This window comes from Nanorana parkeri, unplaced genomic scaffold (assembly GCF_000935625.1).
Source record: "Nanorana parkeri isolate BGI_ZX_2015 unplaced genomic scaffold, ASM93562v1 scaffold180, whole genome shotgun sequence".
Taxonomy (NCBI): Eukaryota; Metazoa; Chordata; class Amphibia; order Anura; family Dicroglossidae; genus Nanorana; species Nanorana parkeri.
The window spans coordinates 554,138-574,378 of record NW_017306448.1 but is presented as its reverse complement, the minus strand read 5'-3'; the positions used below and the strand labels follow the sequence as shown (position 1 = coordinate 574,378).

The 20,241-nt window shown below is 41.8% G+C and overlaps 1 protein-coding gene across 2 annotated transcripts in view; it reads right to left on the bottom strand.

Annotated features, from left to right (window-relative positions):
• Positions 1 to 20,241, bottom strand: part of GRK4 (G protein-coupled receptor kinase 4) — a 197,322-nt gene that overhangs the window by 23,703 nt on the left and 153,378 nt on the right. For both annotated transcript variants that reach the window (XM_018554987.1, XM_018554985.1), the window contains exons 6-8: positions 16,474 to 16,566; positions 5,814 to 5,877; positions 3,423 to 3,563 (exon numbers count right to left, since the gene is read on the bottom strand). In XM_018554987.1, the coding sequence (XP_018410489.1) occupies positions 3,423 to 3,563; positions 5,814 to 5,877; positions 16,474 to 16,566 (298 nt within the window). The remainder of the gene's footprint in view (positions 1 to 3,422; positions 3,564 to 5,813; positions 5,878 to 16,473; positions 16,567 to 20,241) is intronic.

The window sequence follows — 20,241 nt, the reverse complement described above, 5'->3', positions numbered from 1 at the left end:
CCCTGCTATAGAAGAAAAAAGGACACATTTAAAGCAAACCGGACAGCCGTTTCAAACCAAAAATCCTGGCTAAGAAAAGGCATCACAAGGTGCCTGCTATGAGCGTTATTAGACAGAAAAGATTCTTCTGTGTGCCCCTCTGGACTCACTTTGACTTTGGGACTAAATGCCGTTTACCCGCTAACTACCCTGTCTGAAAAGAGGACTCTTAATGCCATACCTAAAGCCTGCATTCACACCTGAGCAGAGTGTATTTCGCACATTTTTACATGCATAAACACACCATTTTGAATCATTTTGCAAGCTGTGTGCAAGCGTTTTTGTATGTATCAAGCTTCCGGCATTTTAGTTTTGGCCAGTGGAAAGCAGTTCTAGGGGAGGAGTGCGTCTCTTCAGGTGCAAAAACACACATAAAAACTTCTGTTGTGCTTTTAAAGACATTTACATTAAAGTCCATGGGGCCAAAATCGCATGACACAGCTCTCAAAAAAATGTACCTTTTTTGAGTTTTAAGCGGCTGAGCATAGAGGTATGAACAGTTACAATAGAAAGGAATACAAATTTATTATTTAATATTATTTTTATTACAGGTATTTATATATGCAACAAAACGCTCAGGTGTTAAAGCGTACCTTTACCCTCTTTCACTAAAAATTACATCTGCATGGTGATTTAAAATCATCTTACATTCATTAGTTAAACTTATTTTTCATTTGCTTACAAACAAAGTTCATCTACTTCCAGGTCCATTTTTGCCACAAATTATTTAATGTGTCCAAGCATTGCTGGGAAATCTCATCTGTCATCTCATGAGATCTCAGGGAAAGGCAAATTCCTCCTCTGAGATGATGTGCATGGTCACATGTCCTAGTCACATGTGTCAGAGTTCCAGGAAGTAAATGGAGAGCTAGTAACCTGCCTTAGTAAACATGGCCATTGTCAGAAGACTGGGGAAGAAAATAGAAATAAGGTATGCAAAGAATACAAAGCCGGCAATGATCTAGAAGTATGTGTTTGTAGATTGTCATTACTAAACATTTCTAAAGGTGTGTTTGTTGTTACTTTAAAGATAGTTAAAGGGTAAAGGTCCTCTTTCAGCTCCGATTCACACATGAGCGTTTTGTTGCATGTTTCCCAGTGCATGACAACGTTCAGCATAAAGAATCCATTTATTTTCAAAGGTGCACGTTCACTCCTGAAGCTCAAAAAAGTACATTAGCTTTTTGTCCCACAGACTTTGAAAGAAGTACCAAAAAAACACCTGATACAAAAAAGTAACGTGTGTGTATTTCGTGTGATTTTGCTCCTAAGAACTCCTTCCTCCTAATAACTAGCCCTCCATTGGCTAACACAAAAATACTCAAGCCTAGAGGAAAAAAAACGTCAAAATCGACTAGAAAAGGGCTCATGTTCAAGTGCGAATGGGGGAAAACCTCTTAGATCTCTACAGCAGGAAATAAGATTAACCCCTTCATGACTGAGCTAGTTTTCAGGTTCTGTTCATAAATGACTGACACATGATATGTGATGCAATAAATAACTAACTCTGATAAAAACTGTATACAAATAGACAATCCCCTTTTTTTTCTTTTTTTTTTTCTTGAATTTATTTATTTATTTTTTTGGGGTTTTTTTTTTTGTTTTTTTCTTGATACATTTCACTCAAAAGATACATTGTATCCTTTCAGTGAAATGTATCTAAACATCGGGCTCTCGAGCTGTCAAAACAAATAGCAGAGAGGTGAGGTGAGTCACTGCTGCCTCTCTGCTATTTTGAGCTGTCAAATACGGGATCGCAAATTGCGGTCCTCTATTTGCATGTAACGGCTTCATTCTTTCATTAATGAAAGGAAGAAGCTTTTACAAAAAGCTTAATTATTTCATTAATTAATGCCTCAATACTGAGACATTAATGAATGACTGTTAAATGCTGAGAATCAGCAAATACCGGCATTACAAAGCCTGATATAACTTGTCACATACAGTGTACGTGGCCAGTCATATAGGCACAAAGTGACAAGACGTACACTGTACGTCTCCCGTCACGAAGGGGTTAAACTGTTTCCAATCAGCCTTAGGGGCAGAAAGATGGCCTAGTTTGTCATGCTTAAAGAAGAACTCTGGGCAAGTAAAATCTTAACCCTTGCAGGGGGGGGGGGGCTACCCGTGCACTGCAAGGGTTAAGTGCTTGTTTTGCCTAGGGAGCTAAAATAATAGAGATATACCGACCCAAACCACAGTCCCAGGCCCCTTCAGCCTCTCTTCCTTCCTCTCCAGTGGTCTAAGGTCCTGAAGGAACCAGGCTAGGAGCCATCTAGGATGACGGTTGGGTGAGTATATTTTAGCTCCCTAGGCAAAACAAGCACTAAACCCCAGCAGTGCGGGGGTAGACCCACTACAAAGGTTAAGATTTTATATGCCAGGAGTTTTTCTTTATATGCAGTAGAGGAAAGTCAGGTCTCCAAACTGGGTGTACTGTATGATAGGGCTGTGGAAGTCTCAGGACTGAAAATCCTTTGGCAGGTGCACATGAACATGCTCACACGAGGGGAGGAGCAAAGGAGTGATATCATCACAAAATTATCCTATCACAAGCTGGGGAAAGAGTTATGACCAAGGAAGCAAACTCCAGCAGTTATGTTTTCCATCCAGATAGGATTAAACTGCCTGGCCAAAAAAAAGTCACACACTCTAATATTTCATTGGACCGCTTTTAGCTTTGATTACGGCACACATTTGCCATGGCATGGTTCCTATAAGCTTATGCAATCTTACAATATCTATTTCCATCCAGAGTTGTATTCATTTTTCACCAAGATCTTGTAGTGATGATGGGAGAGTCAGACCAATGCGTAAAGTCTTCTCCAGCACATCCAAAGATTCTCAGTGGGGTTAAGGTCTGGACTCTGTGGTGGCCAATCCATGTGTGACAATTATGTCTCATGATCCCTGTACCACTCTTTCACAATTTGAGCCCAATGAATCCTGGCATTGTCAGCCTGGAATATGGAAAATGTGTCATCAGGGAAGAAAAAATCCATTGATGGAAAAACCTGGTCATACAGTATATTCAGGTAGGAGGCTGACCTAATTTTTTGGGGACATAACATTGATGAACCTAGACCGGACCAACTGAAGCAAGCCCAGATCATAGAAATCCATGTGGTGACTTTTTTTGGCCCGGCAGTGTATATACAGTAGATGCTGAGGTCTTCATTTTCGGAAATCTGCATTAGCTTTTCAAAATCAACAAACATCTAATATGACGAGGGCTGCCCCAAATGAGCAAGATAGATAGAGTCTATAGAGTATATTTTATACAAATAAAGATGAATCTTTATTCCCCATTTAAACTAGAAAGCCATTTGACTTTGTGAGACGGGAAGAGAGGACGCATGGAAGAACAGGTACAGTATACTTACTACAAATCGGCTATTCACTTTTTCTAAGATCTGTTTTTCATTTAATGCCATCGATTCTCCTTTTCTCTTTTTTATCCTTTTCTTCTCCAGCTTTTTGCAGGCGTACATTTTCCCAGTGGCTCGTACTTGGCATGCGCATACCTGGCAGAACAGCAACAATGTGGATCAGTCGGGGACAACACGGCCAAGTGAAAACAAGTGAGCTAATTCACAAAGGCAAAATGCATTAAAGTGCATGTAAACCTCAACGATCAATCTTATTATTTGCCTTCTTTTAGCCCATGATATAAACCACAGAAAGCATTTTGTTATATTTGTGTGATGAGGGCAAAACATTCAGTGCTGTCCTGTGTACTCTGCCGTGGTATCTGCAGTGTTGGAGATGGGGAAAGAGGGAAGTGTTCTGTAGCTTTAATGCACTTCCTGTCCTAGGGTGACCACGCAGCCCCTTCTCCTACAGTACAGTTAGTGAGCCTTGTCAACTTAGGACAAAAAGGAGTGTATTCATAAATAATTCACAGAGCCATTTGTCCTGAAAAATTACATATGCATTCCTTCTGTGCAAATGGAGGCAAAAATAAATGTTATTGGCATATTTTCTTTCCAGGTTGAATGTAATATCAGGAAAATACTGTGCTGTGGCCACTAGATGGCACTAAGGAGCATAAGACAGATAAGTACTCATCCCTTTGCTCTTTAGCGCTATCTAGTGGCCATAATACGGTATTTTTCTGATATTACATTCAACCTGAAAAACAATATATTAAATAACATTCATTTTTGCCTCTATTATCTCAGAAAGAACATTGTGGCACCAAAAGAAGCACACGCATCATGTTGTATAGGTGTGAACGAGCATCATAGAGAATAATGCGATTTCCATTGTCGTGGACTGTAGCGCACTAGTGTGAATGTGGGCTAAAGAATCCCTCCTAAAACGAATGACTTACTAACTGCTAAAACCAATGGCCACTACTCCTTACTCTTGCTATTAGACCTTTCTGAAGCGTTTGACACAGTTGACCACCCGCTGCTCCTCAAAAAACTCCACTCACTTGGCCTACAAGACTCTGCTCTCATGGTTCTCCTCCTACCTATCTAAGTGCTCTTTCTACAATCACCTACAAATCTAACTCCTCCCCTCCTCTTCCTGTTTCTGTAGGGGTCCCCCAAGGCTCTGTCCTTGGACCCCTCTCTTCTCTATCTACACCTACTCCCTTGGTCAGTTAATAACCTCACATGGCTTCCAATACCATCACAATGCTGATGACACTCAAATCTATCTTTTCACTCCACAACTTACCCCCTCAGTGTCCTTGCGTGTCACTAATCTACTATCCGACATATCCGTCTGGATGTCACAACACTTCTTAAAACTCAACCTTTCAAAAACTGAGCTCATGATATTTCCTCCTGCCCCATGCACCCTCCTCCAACTTTACCATTGAGATTGAGAACACAACCTTTCATCCCTCTCCTCATGCCAAGGTCCTAGGTGTCATTCTTGACTCAGACCTCATCTTTCTTCCCCACAACCAATCACTATCCAAATCCTGCCGCCTTCCTCACCAAAGAAACCTCAAAATTACGCATCCATTCACTTGTTATATCTCGTCTTGACTATTGCAACTCCCTCCTCATTGGCTTACCTCTACACAGGCTTCAGTCTATCATGAATGCAGCTGCTAGACTCATTCACTGAACCAACTGCTGTGTCTGCAACCCCCCTCTGCCGATCCCTCCACTGGCTTCCATCCCCACCCCCCTCTGCCAATCTCTCCACTGGCTTCCACCCTCCACCCCCATCTGCAAATCTCTCCAATGGCTTCCACTCACCCAAAGGACACAATTATAAATATTAACAACCATTTACAAAGCCATCCACAACTCTGCCCCCGGATATATCTCAAACCTTGTATCAAGGTATCACCCTAACCATCCCCTTTGCTCTTCCAAAGACCTCCTGCTCTCTAGCTCCCTTGTCAACACCACCCATGCTCGCCTCCAGGACTTCTCTAGAGTCTCTCCCATCCTCTGGAACACCTTACCCCAACCTGTCTATCTCCTACTCTGTCTGCCTTTAGGCGATCCCTAAAGACTCGTCTCTCCAGGGAAGCCTATCCCACCTCAATAATAATAGTAATAAAAACAGAAAACTAATTTGGCCACCACATCTAAGGACTAATATACTTTGATCCATGAATACTCTGCTGACTGCGGACTAAGCTAAAACCTGATTGGTTAATACAAATCACTGCACTCTATGCATTATTTAAACAAAGCTATACATTAACAGCAGCAGCCAATCACAAATGTTCTTCTGCTTACGATTGGTTGCTGCGCATCATCACTTCACAAAATGAGTAAATAGGCCTCATTAGAGGGACTTACCTCACCAAATCCGCCCTTCCCAAGTACACGGTAATGTCGGAAGGTGTTCTTGGTGACCGGTTGCCTAAAATACAGAGGTGTTGTTTTACATTTCCTGTCTAAATATTTGGAATTCATCTTGTGGCTGATGAGTGCTTATAATTCAATAACAGGCTCACTTTCAGTTCGGAAACTTTCTCATATCAATAGTATTAGCCATCATCTTACAAAAGCCAGCTGGTGCTTTAGATTTAATGGACCACTGCCGGCACTTAGCAGCAAGGCAGCCAAAGTTTATCCCATTGTTCTAAGGGTCCACTGGCGTTCATTAATATCATTATATCGGATGCCAAACACAATAAACAGCAGCTTCCTCTCACATCACAAAAGCAAATACTGTATACCCTGAATGACTGTGAAATGCTTGAGTTGAGTCAGTGCAGACTGACAGAGGCACTAGGTAGAGTGGAGCCAACTTCATGGAGGTGTCTTACTAGTGCAAGCTTTATTCTACTGCTCTTTCAATAGCTTTACTTACACCATCTGAGCTGGTTTATAGCTTGTGTTTGGGAAGGGGGAGTCAGAGGTAATCTGGAGTCCGATAGTCACTGCTTGACCCCACTACACTGGGAAACAGGCAACTGACAAGGGATAAGCTCAAGCTCAGACTGGACAAGTAATGGTAAATAATGGGCAAATGCAAATCTTTCATAGTCATGCACAATTAAAATAATTTAAACCCCTACTCCAGTTTCTTTTTCATCTTCCCCCAACCAAAATTCACCTTCAATGGAAAACTTGTTTGCCATTAGAGGTCCTCAGTCTTCCAGGTTAAATGACGCCCAGTGTCACTCATCCTGGAAGACTGAGTGTAGGGTGTCATGGCCACTCCCCTTGAGCAAGGCACCCTGTACTCACAGTGTGTTGAGGGTTACACACTGAGGACATCACAGCAGAACTGCTCCCTGCATCATTCAGGACCACCCAATACTAGAAGAGGGCCAAGAAAGAAGAGGACCCTGCAAGTTATGTGACCGGCCAGAAGACATCAGAAAAAGGTAAGTTGAAAAAATACTGCTGGTAAGGGGGGGCGGGCATAGAGTCTATGGGCTCATGACTCTATACAAAACTAGCAATAAAACTTTTTTTTAACATTATGCTGCTCACTGGCAACAATATTTTCCCATGTTACATAGTTAGTCAGATTGAAAAAAAGGCACAGCAATCAAGCTCAACCCATACGGAATAAAACAAATATATATAGCAACTTCAACTGGGTTCTCCCCACTGATCTCCTTACATAGTTTGTGCATTTTTGTTGGTGGAATAGATAACGGCACACATGAAAATCCATTTCTGGTCCGTGCACGTAAAACTGAACTGCTAGCAGAGTAGAGCAATGGCTTACCTTACTTTTCTAGTTGATGGCCCTAGATTTACTAACACACTGTTATGCCAATCTGTCCCTTTCAGCTTCTCTAACTTCAGGCAGCATACCTTGTTCAGATAATAACCAGTTGAGGATATTGTGCGCGCTGCATATGCCCCCAAAGAATCATCAATATACACAGGACGTGTGCGGTATGCCAAATCCTTTTTCCTGGCTGTCACTCTCCCCATCGCATCTGCCTTCAATTCCCACTTGTCAATATTACAGCCAGGTGCAGCTGCTGTCAAACAACAGCCCCTACGACACAGCTGTTCTAAACACTGCTTAGACTGGAGGAAGAGACATACAAAGTAACATTATTTCCTTTGTAGTTATTTTATATAATTTATCTGCAGATCAAATTAGCTTTAAAGGGTAATTTCACTTTCCCAGGGGGATTTTGGCCCACGCTCCCCCCCTTGCTATATTTACCTTTGGAAGAACCCTCCTTACCCTCCACCGGTGCCATGTAGTGCAGCCCTGTGCTCTGAATTTTGAATTTCACTCGCAAATGGTGAGCACTCATTGGTTAGTGTGGTCGGCCTATATTGGACGTATTAAAAATAATATAGCACAAGATGTGCCTAGTCCCAATATGGATTCTGCTGCTTTGCCTACCCCCCACGTCAAAGGCATGCCGTTTTCCATTTGTTCGCTCACCCTTTCCCTGGTGCAGTATGGAACAACCAGAAACTAAGTTTCATGCAATGTTATAATAAGTTTCCCAAATCATTTCAGTTTAGCGGAATGCTTGTGGTTTTATCTCAGCCAATTAAGCAGAAATGAAAACAAACTAACCTTACTATATGTTTCTTGGCCCCGCTTACAAGAGGTAAATGGCACTGTTCATTTTGTTAATATTAAAAGGGAGGAAGGAATTTAGATTAAGCTGGGCAGAACAACTCTAAAAACATTTAACAATTACAAGACCTAACATTCTGTGCCCAAATCTTTCAACATCATTCACATTATCAACAGAAAGGAGCTTGTGTAGTCCATCTCAATGGGACTCCAAGTCTGCAGAGAAAAGGTGTGCCTCTTATGGTGCTAAGTGACAAAGGCATGTTTGTATGTATAAGGAATTATTGAAAGAACTGCTTGCTTACTACATGCCAATGGGATGGCAGATGAAATACAAGCAAGATTGGCATGTTGTAAAAATACAAACCTGTTACCGTAATGCACAGATTTGAGGGCAAAGCGTTATGGTGCCATTAAAGTGCCCCTGTGCCCAAACCATGGACATTAAACTATTTACATATCCTTAACAGGCAGTAAAAGAGCTTCAAACCAAGCCCTCAGTTACCTCTTTAGCTGCATGTACTGTGAAGTAATTAACTTTCAAAGATCACATCAAGACTCTAGTTTGTTTCAGTGGGTTTCTAACAGCTAAGAAACACCTGCTGTGCGTTTACATTAGGAGGCCGGCAGGCTGCAAAGGTCATAGAAAAAAATAGCTGAGGTTTCACTGCCTCTGTTGTGCCTCATTGTGGAGATAGATGAATTTCTCCAGAATGCCTATAGATACAGAAGTGATGAGGGTTTGTTTTAAAGTGCTTTTACTGCTTGTTAAGTATATGTAAATAATTTACTGTGCACAGTAAGGGCACAAGTTCGCTTTAACACAGCACGTTAACATGCAAAGTAACACATTTTAATGCACCACAAAGGACTGCAGTGGTCTGAATGAGCCCTATGTGTTTCCAGGCACCACACTAAAGTACACTTCTGTGTACCATCTTTCCCAATGCAGTATTAAAAAAAACAAAAACATAATGACAGATTAAGAGCAGGAATGCAGCCTAGTTATCTGGCATGCTGAAGCCTGAGTTTTACCTGGCTATTAGTTGCATAGAGACTGGTAACCTGGATATAAGTTTCGGAGAGCCTGTTTACCTGGCTATGAGTTGTGCAGAGCCTGCTTACCTGGCCATGAGTTGTGCAGAGCCCGGTTACCTGGCTACAAGTTGTGCAGAGCCCGGTTACCTGGCCATGAGTTGTGCAGAGCCCGGTTACTTGGCTACGAGTTGTGCAGAGCCTGGTTATGAGTGGCTGGGAGCCTGGATACCCAGCTATGATTTGATGAGTAGGGAAAGTGGCTGCCATCCCAACTTTGAAAAAAGATAGCTATAGACATGGGTATACCAAATATTTAACAATTTCTAGTATCTAGACATAATACTTTTTTTCACCTCTCTCCCTTGTAATAGCAAACTAAGAAGAAAAGTGCAGATAGATAGAATGACCCTTTGATGAATATATCCAGCCTAAAGTGGCATTGTAGTTATTGCTGACTGCTGGAGAACTGATCCACTAGTTAATTTCTCAGATACTCTAGTGGTGATATCTTGAACGTCGAGATTCTTGCTAGGCTCTAATACTAAACCCATTATAAGAGGATTTCCCCCTCCGGTTGAATTTTTCATTTATTGATTATCATGTAGAATGCACCAAACGGAATGAGACTTCTTTTGTTATAGTAGAAGGAATGTGACTGCACAGCAGCAGTGACAGTATCAGGAACTGCTACAGCTCAATGCTGGAACCACAAAAAGATTTAAGGAAATTGGGAAATATGGGCACCTGGTTGCACGATGTCTGTCAGAGGCATTTGAAACCACAAAAAAAAATGGCAAAACTACTGCACTGTTTAATCGCTGTGTTGTTTATTTCCTTTCACAGGCCTTGTATTATAGGCAGGAAGTAATGTGTGTGCCAACTGTTTGTTGAATCTAACTTCACCCAGGTGATCACCCACTATACATACAAACATGTGAAATGTCTTGATGGGAAATCATTTCTAGAGAGAAAGCATACACGTGGAATCTATTTTGATTTTTCTTGGTCTGTGTAGCCAGTCCTTGTTTTATTCTTTACCTCTCGTTCTATATGAATGCTCTATGCAACAATCTACAATCCTAGAAATGCTTCTCTAGGTGCCCCTCGGAGGCTCATGGAGGCCCTCATGGTAATCTTTATGAACACCTACCTACATTACACATGCAAAAAATACTAGCAGGCCCATTAGACCCCATTCACACGAGGCTTTGGGCTGCTAGGGGGATGCTTGTGGGAGGAACTTAATGATTCTTGTGGCAGGAATCCAAGATGTGTCCATACAGATGCGGCCGCTGTGACCGTTCAAGTTAATAACAGTACATGAGAGTTAAAGGAGAACTATGGGGTAAGTGTTTTTCCCCAAAGTTCTCCTAAGGGTCACGGGAGGATATAAACTAGCATCCTCCCGTGACCCAAAGCCCAGTATATCGCGAGTTACAGGTCACGGTACACTGAGACCGCCGCAGCCGGGACAGATCCCAACATTACTGTTGAGATCCACCCAGCTGCGTGAGTGACAGCTGGCTCTGCCTATCTAGAGGCAAAACCACCTGTACCCGCCCCCTCCCACGTCCGTTCCGTTAGTCAGCGCTGGAGGATCGGAGCGGGGAGGGAATCCCTGCAGGGAGCCGTGACCGACAGCCACGACAGTTGCCATGACAGTGACAATGACAGTTTCATTGTCACATGTTGGCTCAAACTATGAGAATGAGTGATTTTCACTCACCTTACAGTTCTCCTTTAAATCCGATTACCTGTGGTTTGGGATAGATCATTGATGCAATCTGTCTGTATGATTACATGTGGACTTCCGATGACATATACAACCTGTCAGCCTGTTGTTAACTTGAACTGGTGTTCTATCGAAATGGCCAACTTGTCGAGTTCTCTAACTCGTTATATCACGTCCGGTGACTTGCCAGTAGGAGATTTCGACAAGAAGGCGCTGTGGCGGTGTCAGAATCCTCAAGTTTTCCAGTTTGCGTCAATGCGCCTGCGTGGTTTCACAGTCCTCGTCGAGTTCTCCATCTCCTGTCAGTGAGCCTGCACAGCCACCCAGGAGCGGTATCAAGTTCTCCATTAAGCGTTACTGCGCCTGCGTGCCCACCCGATTGCATAACATGAAATCTGTTAGCAGAAGATGATCTCTGATTGGCTGTCTTTGCTTTACAACGTAGAGGAAGGTAAAGCTGTGCCGGCGCACTATAGAGAATTGGAGAATTCGACAATGATTCTAAAACTGCCGTAAAGCACGCACTAGCACCATCGCATCCAAATCTTCTACTGGCAAGTCACCGGGCATAATGTAACAAGTTGGCGATCTTGAGGAGTTGGATATTTCGACAGAACACCGGCACAGTGGCCGCATCTCTGCAGACCCGCCCCAAGAATCCGTAGCTTCTAGCCGCAGCAATCCCCAGCCGCAGCCTGGAGCCCCATGTCATACCTTATCTACTTATTATTTGATAAGCTTATAAAAATCCCGACGAGGTTTATTCTAGTTCAGCCCCAAGGCAGAGCTCTGCCACCCAATATGCAATAGTCAGTTTTTTTGGCAATAAAAATATAAATTGTTACATGAAAAATTATTAAAAATATTGCCATAATCCCTGCAGCCACCAATCACACGCCTTGTAATAAAACCAACAAGTGGAATAGCAGAAACTGCATAGTTTTCGTTAGGATTATTAACTTTTCTACTGATAAGTTCAGCAATATGTGAAGCTCTGATGCATCTGCAGTCTCAGAGAATAATACAGGAATTCATTAATAATTGACATTGTTTTGTGTATGTGCAGCAGCGGATGTATAATTCCGTTGTGAACAACAATGCTCTACATGAAGTCATCTGTTTTTTATTCATGTGCGCTATTATTATTGTTATTACTGCTTTGATAACAATAGCAGATGAAACCTAGAGGAACGATTGATGGATCGCCAGTAGAGGGCGCTGTACTGCCAAGATTCGGACTTTTCACCAGCCCTAACAATGGACTGTTATTCTTATAGCAAACAGAAGCAAATACTTAAAGCTGAACTCCGGGCAAACAACTAAGTACATGGATTAAGTGCATATATGAGGGCTGTTTTACGTGCCAAAGAATTTGGATTTCTATCCATCCAACTCTGAGTTTTACACAGCCCTGGCTTGGGAGGGGACATGATTTTAATGAACTGTAGTTAAGTAACACAGGTCTGGCCTTTCCCCCTGCCTGTAACTGAACAGTGAAAGGAGAAGCTGCAGACATTAATGCATCTCTCTGTCACTCATGCTTACTCCTACTATGTTCCTTGTTAGCACATGAGCTCAACTCAGCTTCATGTGCTGCTTCTCCCTGTCCCAGTCTGAGCTCTGCTGCACAGGCAAGTGCAAGAGACTGATACCAGGTCAGATTCAGGTACTTTAACATTGCCTGCATTTAAAAAATCCATTTATTGGTGTATTGGTAAGTACAGAGCTGGATAAACTGGTATCTTTTATATTTGCCTACAGTTCTAGCAGAATTCCAGTGTGCACTATTTGCATCTAAACTAGTCACTCAACCCAACACAACAATAAGTAGAACTACACTTTACGTGTCAAAGAAAATCACTTGCTGTTTAGACTCGGGTAGCCAAACTTTGGCCCTGCAGGTGCTGTGGAACTACTGAAGTCCCATGAGGCATTGCAGGACTCTTACAGCCATAGGCATGACTCCCAGAGGCAGAGACATGATGGGATTTGCCGGTTCACCACAGCTGGGGGGACGTAATTTGGCTACTCCTGGTTTAGAAGGTCCCCATGGTTCTAGTACAGCGTTTCTCAAACTCTGTTCAGTCAGAGCACCCTTTTAAAAGTATGCAAAATCTTGAGGCAGCCCAGTCTAAAATGTTATACATTTTAAGGGCGGCCCCATGCAAAAACATAAAAAGAGGGTTTCCCCCATCAAATCAAGATTCCACCCCCCACCCCTCCCCTTCACATCAGAAGACCCTCTTTCATATCAGAGTCCCACACTTACATCAGGAGCCCCCTTCACATCACAGTCCCACTACCACAATCTTGTGAGGCACCCCTGAGGAGGCCAGAAGGCACACAGACACATCTCTGCACATCTCGGCTGAGCAGGTCTGAAGCCATATAAAGCTTTACTTCCATGATAAAACTGGTGCCCCCCGTAACTAAAATATCACCTTGGTTGGACTGACCCTTTAGCAGATAGTTCTCATTGCTTGCAATGGATTAGAACCCTTCACACGTCATTATTCCTTTTTGCATGGCTTTACTGCCCCAGACATGTGCAATTTTCAATACACATTCAAGTGAAAGCAAAGTGCTATAAAACAATATCTAATCAATAACAATGGTGCTTTTGTCCAAGGTCCAGCGCTTTGTACCAGATCATAGCACTCAATGTTTGTAGCCACGCAACAAACACATCACAGCCCTGCGCTATAAAACCCAGCGAGCAATGTAATCAAGTGGAACAATTTCAAGTTACGGCTCACCTCTTATCTATACTGGCGGCATGCATTTGTTTTATGGTGGCAATAAGGTACTTTTAAGGCTTTAACGCAGTAAAAAGGAGCCAATGGTCTGCTTAGGGAATCATATCCACACAATTATTCAAGACCACATTCTGCTAATTTGCATTTACAGCCGTGAACCATGATCACGATTATGATGGACACATGTTCAGTGCTTGGAAAATGTTACGGAAGTAAACTACTTCACCTGAACAATAACAGATAAAGAAGACATGGATCCCTAGGTACTGTGCTGAGTTCCTGAGATTTCATAAGCTAAAAGAAAACCTGTCAAAAACTGAGTATCAGATGATCAAATAAGTTGAACCTTCTTTTAGTGAAATCCACTAGTCAAAATGCTCAGTAGATCCAGAGATATATAGAAAGCGGAAGTTATATGCAAATCTCAACCTTTCATGTAAAAGCTAAACTTGACTTTATCCCTTCCCATTACTGCTCTGTTGATGTGATGGATATCCTCAATACCTGATAAGAGTCTGGTCTATCTCTGCTCTGGGTAGTCTGAAACACTGGGAAGGTGTGGTGTCATTTTTTCCCTGTCAAGGGTAGGCAACCTCAGCATTCCAGTTGTAGTGAAACTACACGTCCCATGAAGAATCGCAAGGCTGAAAGCGGCACACATTAGCAGAACGGGCCGGTGCCCATTATGGCCGCCGCACGTTCCCAATAATTATGTGCCCAAATAAATTTTTGGGATAATTGAGCATATAATAATTAGTTAGTTTGGATTCAGACCAACCGCCTTTTCAACAAAATTTCTTGAGGCATTGCAAGACTCTCGCAGCCACAGGCATGACTCCCCGAAGCAAAGGTATGATGCGAGTTGTAGCTTCACCACAGCTGGAGTGCCGAGGTTGCCTACCCGTGGTCTATGTGTTGTTTACCCAATAAGGATTGCTTGCTAGGGAGGTGGGTGGCTACTTCAGGACAAATCTGCTGGTAGAGCTGAATGTACTTTCACCGAAGGAAACATCTGCTGACGCCTTTTTCTTTTATTATATGCTTCGTTTGAATTGACTGGTTTTGGCAAGTTTACTTTAATACAAGCAGGACTATACAGATCTGCGTGTCAGATCCAGAAGCGTCTTCTTTCTATATTTTATCTAAGTTTTTATTTTTATAGTGTTCAGGAAACGGCAAGCAAAGGCATGGAACCCCAGCAAGAGCCAGGCCTATGAGCTAAGCGGTAGCTGATCCTGAGAGCATTGCACTACAGTCAGATTAAGTCCACCATACGTGGTTCATGTGGGCCAACATTTTTGAGGCAGAAAAAGTACAGAAACCAACTCATTTTAACACATTCTTTGAATTAGACTCGCAAAACCTCCTCAAGAGTCTTTGGAGAGCTGGTAAAAATGACAACAGAGAATGCTGCTTGTTAGATGATGAAGAGAATGCCTTTGATCCCAGGAAAGAAGTTCCAGGAAAAGTGCCATCAGTCAGGAAGAATACAACAAACAGAGAAGAAAATGTTACAGAGAACAATGTACAACACAAAAAAGACCTGAGCTGATCAACTACATAGACAAGGACTGAACACAACAGGCAGCTACAGTCCCATATCTAGGCTCTAATGAAGGACTGTTCTGTCCCTTGACCAGAATGTCTGTCCCAAGTTGCAGTGTAATCCCAATAAAAAAAAAAAAACTCTACAGAAGGATGAAAATACTAGGCCAGATACCTGGATTTGTCAAGCCCTGACTTTAATGAGCATGTATGTTTCCTTTATGCATGTAAATGAGCTAGATGTACACAACCTTTCCAGAGTTTGTTAATGATTTCATCACCTTGCTTGAAGGTCTAGTTTGTAATGATACAGGGACATGGGGGCAGCCATATGTATTCATTACATATGCAGGCTCTGCTTCCTGTTTTGCTGCCTGTGCTATATCGCTCCTTCTCACAAAACAAGTCTATGGGGTTGATTTACTAAAAGTAAATAGGCTGTTCACTTTACAAGCAAATTTTCCCTTAGTTTAGCAAATGGGGTAAAGCTCTGCTGACTTCCATCAGCCACGTGTAAGCAAAGATGCAGTTGTTTTTGTGTCCCTTACTTGTGATTGGGTTTCCTTGGCATAGTGATTTTTCACCACATTCACTAAGCTAAAGGAATATTCCCTTGCGAGGTGAACACCCTTTTTTTTAACCCCTGGGAGTCTACAGCGAGCAAATTAAAGGTTTGCTCCCTCCGGTAATGAATCCCCAAAATAAACCTATGGAAGAGTACGCTTGTAAAAATATTAGCATGATTAAAAATCACTCCAAAGTCAATCTGTACTTTGTCAATACAGGGCAAAGCAACATGTTCACTTAAATGCACACCTTCTCTTCCATTAATTTCCTTGCTGCGGGGATTTAGCTGCTGGGACAGAAAGGAAAGCCCCTTGTAAGCTGCCAGTCTCCAGAGTTGTAGCTTACACAGGGCTAAGGACACCCCGTGTGTGTGTGTGTGTGTGTGCACCATCACATGGGGTAAGTCACATGCTCTTCAGTACCAGCAGTATATGCTGCTGGGCATGTGGGATTAAGGGTCCATTCACATCGAAAGTCAAGGATTTTCTAATCTGCAGGCCTCCACCCCCGTGATTTAGAAACTTTTTGGATTTCAGTTTTAACCGCTAAAATGCTGGAGCTTATTCGTGTGAGATTTGGTATGCTCAGCTTTCCCAGCGAGGCCCTGGTGAGGTCGAGTGACGTCATCCTAGCCTAGGTAAGCAACCTGAAATATTTGACTTTTAATGCAAAATCCGCTTTAACTCTCAAGCAAATTTAAATACACGTTTTGGGTGCACTGACCTTTTGAACAAAAATTAAACAACCGACACAAAGTATGTGAACTATATAAAACAATGTACTATGACCTCAACACATGTAAAGTTAACTTACCGTTCAAGCCATTTCCACTGCAAGAAGCGAGAGAAGTACATGCTCTCCTGAAAGTCCTCAAATGGTACACCACTCAGATAATCATGAACCACTCTGCAAGAAGCAAACATCACAGTCATTACTCAGGTCGCGGCTCAGACTCAAAGTCTTATAACATCTCTAGCATTTACCATGGTATGTTGACAGCTTCTATCAGTGGCATAGCCTCAATCTATATATATTATCTGGTCACCAATACCCTAGTTCAGCAAACATCAGCACTCGAAAGGGATCCTTCAAAGTCACCAATACTTAATTTTAACAGCAAGCACCATTTATTGCTCGATGTTTTTATTTGCCAAGTTAAAATAAAGTATTAGTGACTTGGAAGAGTCCCTTTAGAGTGTCGGTGTTTGAAGAATTTGGATGATAGGGGTCGACAGGAGCCCCCCAATATGGTAGAATTGCCCAGTTTAGCACCTGGGTGGGGTAGTTGGCAGGTCTAGGTAGTCACTAGATATTTATAGACCTTTTATAGGAATGGCGAGGAGCCATTTAGTGGTTCAGAGTAACATCTGGGAAAAGTGTATTTCAGATTAATGAGCTGACATATATCCAAATTAATTACTTAGACATGCTTTTAAAGGCTTGGGGGTGTGCATTAGCTAATGATAATAGGCGATACATGTCAACATTGTTAGAACATAAGGTAAGATGGAATGCTATCAGTACAAACTTTCTTATATTGTTGGCAGGTCAATGACCAGAATGGTTTTGTCACCTTCCTCAAAAGCTTTTGCTTATCCCAATGGTGTCAATTTAAAGGGTAACTATATATATATATTTTTTCAGCTTAGAAATACATGTTAAAGTAGATATAAACCTTAACTGAGTATAATAAACAATTGCTAATTGTTATTTTTACTAATACACTTCTTTTAAAACCTTTGTGACATCACCATGTGACTGATCTCCTACAGCCTCCTTTCAACAACTTCATGTCTACATGTACTCCAACAATAACTGCATGGCATGTCTCAGGGTGGGTTTCCTGATGATGACAACAGTGGAACATGCCTACTATATGCCGCTACTTGTAATCTCCATCAGGAGCCCATGTACGAGGGTGGCAATACAGCTGTACAGTTGGAAAACAGGAACAGTGCATTGCTACCCTATAACAGGTAATGCCTAAACTAGGACTTTTTATGGAAGGACCATCGAATATTATTCTAATAAAAGCTGCAGATTTAAAAATATTGAAAATTACTTTTGAAATTGCATTATGAGTTAAATTAGATTTTTTTTATATATATACTTTAAAGAATAATTGTACATTTAGCAACTGTACCCTCTTCCCCCAGTAACCCCCCAGTGCCCCCATTAACCCCCTGGAATCCACAGAAATCTTTGGCATACCGAGACCTGCACAGCTTCTCTACAGAAAGACTTCCAGCATGGCTCTGATTCTTCCTCTTAATCAGGGAAGAATCTCCATTTATTTCTATACCAGGAATGGCAACTGGTTGTCTGACTTTGGACTGCAAAGGCAAAGCTACACCTCCTTCTGCATTTTTTTTTTTAATACAGATATCCACTACGGGAAAATCTACAAATCTGTACACAAAATACCCCCACAAACATATGAGACAACAAGCATGTCAAAATATTTAAGGACCAAAAATGACTTTTAGGCAAACTTTATAACTGCATGCACCTCATTAGTTTTCCTTTAGTTTGTCTTTATATATTGGATTTATACTGCTTACAGACATACACAAAGGGGCATGTGACCAACACAAATATGCCAGTGACCTCAGGAATGCGTGTGTAGGCAGCGTGGTTCCTATAGCTACCTATCTATATGTCGTAATTGGGATCGATATCGTCGTTCACAGCACTCAGGCCTCCAGCACAGAATGGAAAACTTAACCATGACAAGGTAAAGGGCACACATTCCATTCACACAGAAGAGAACTTGCAATCTGCTCTGCATTCCAGATAAAATGTTACAGGCAAGGGCTATTCATTTATAACTGATCCTTGAAAGGGCAGCAGACGGTACTCAGCTTCAGATAAAGAAAGTCTGTGCTTCAAATAAAGAACAACAAACTGGAAATACACGCATGTTGTCTATACTTAAAAGAGCCACCAATATAATTTACAAATATCTAGTATGTTGTATACATTGTCACTCTTTGGATCTCTAAGCCATACTTCCCTTATTCCACCACAAATTTCCATCTCGTTACAAAGCAGATCTGTCGCAATTTGAAGGTTCGAAGCATCTTTGGGCACAAATCTCCCCTGTCTTGGTAAATGCATTTTTGGCACATTATTCAAACTTTGTGGTAGTTTGTGCCAAGGTAAAGAAAGGAACAGAGCCGTTCTTCTTTATGGCATGTCCCCATCCGAAAGCAAGTGCATGCAGTGGGGCTTGTAAGCAACTTTTTTGGTTCCAGTCTCGAGACCCCCGCTCCTCATTCCCCCTCTGAAAAATTGTTTTCTATGTTACTTTACACATACCTTTTTCTAGTGTCTGTCCTCCAGAATATGGGTGCATAGAACTGCACTCACATACTGATGTGAGTACAGCATTATCCTGTGTGTATCCTGTGTCAGGGAGTGGGTTGATGATGGACATCATTTATCCTTGAAGTGGACCAGTGCAGGACCATGGAGAAGGATGCATGGGTAATGTGGAGAGAATGAGTACTGCTTGGCAAAGTTTTATTTTTAGAAAAGATTGGAGGGGAAAGGCTATTCTAAGAAGAAAAAAAAACAAAATGGAAAATTGCAAAATGGCTTTAAATCAAACCTACAATAACCTCAGAAAGATATTTTATTCTAACAATAATGTTCTCCTACACCAGGGGGCTGATGGTATCCACAAATCCCAGCTACTGGCCTTTATCTTTACCCAAAGGACAAAAAAGCAGCTATACAAACTTTTAAAAGGCAGGACTGGGAGGTCAAAATTTCCACCTACCACCTTCTCTCAGGCAATTTCCACCTACCATATTCTGTCAGGCATCTAAAGTGTGTGCTTGGGCTAGGAAATACTATTCCCTGGATTGGGACTCCTATACAACAATGTGGAACAACAAGTCACTTTGAAATTTGTAAACTGATCGATGTTGTCCTTTGGCAGGCAAAGGTATTGTCTTTTCTGGGTCAGCTTGTGGACAATGGTGATATCACCGTACACTCAGCTACAATCCTCTTATGCCCTCTCAGGCATGCTTTTAGGTTATAGCTCCACAATAATCGACTAACATTATTAGAATACCAACTCCTAAAATTTGCAAAGAATAGTTATAAAAAAACGTTGATGGGCAACCTATAGCATTGGTTCATTAACATAAAAATGACTCTAAAATGCATTCAAGTACCTTAACTATTAACTAAAATGTTTCCTATTTGTGTATCACTGGGTTGTAGATCCTCAAATCATCTCTGAATTGGTGCTGACACTGTCCTTCCTTCTGGAGGGTGGCTACTGTGGTTCTCCATGGTCCCTGTGTGTGTTGTAAAGTAGCCACCGCTCCAAGCTCACAAATAAAACTGTGGTGGAATAGTTATTTGTCAGATTCTGCCCCCCCAAAAAACAAATCTAAAACACACACACACACACACATATATACACATACACATATATATATATATTTATATATATATATATATATTAGGGATGCACCGATACCGAGTATTTGGGTGAGTACTCTTACTCGCCCAAATGCTCCGATACGTTTATATATATATATATATACAGTATATATATTCAAATCC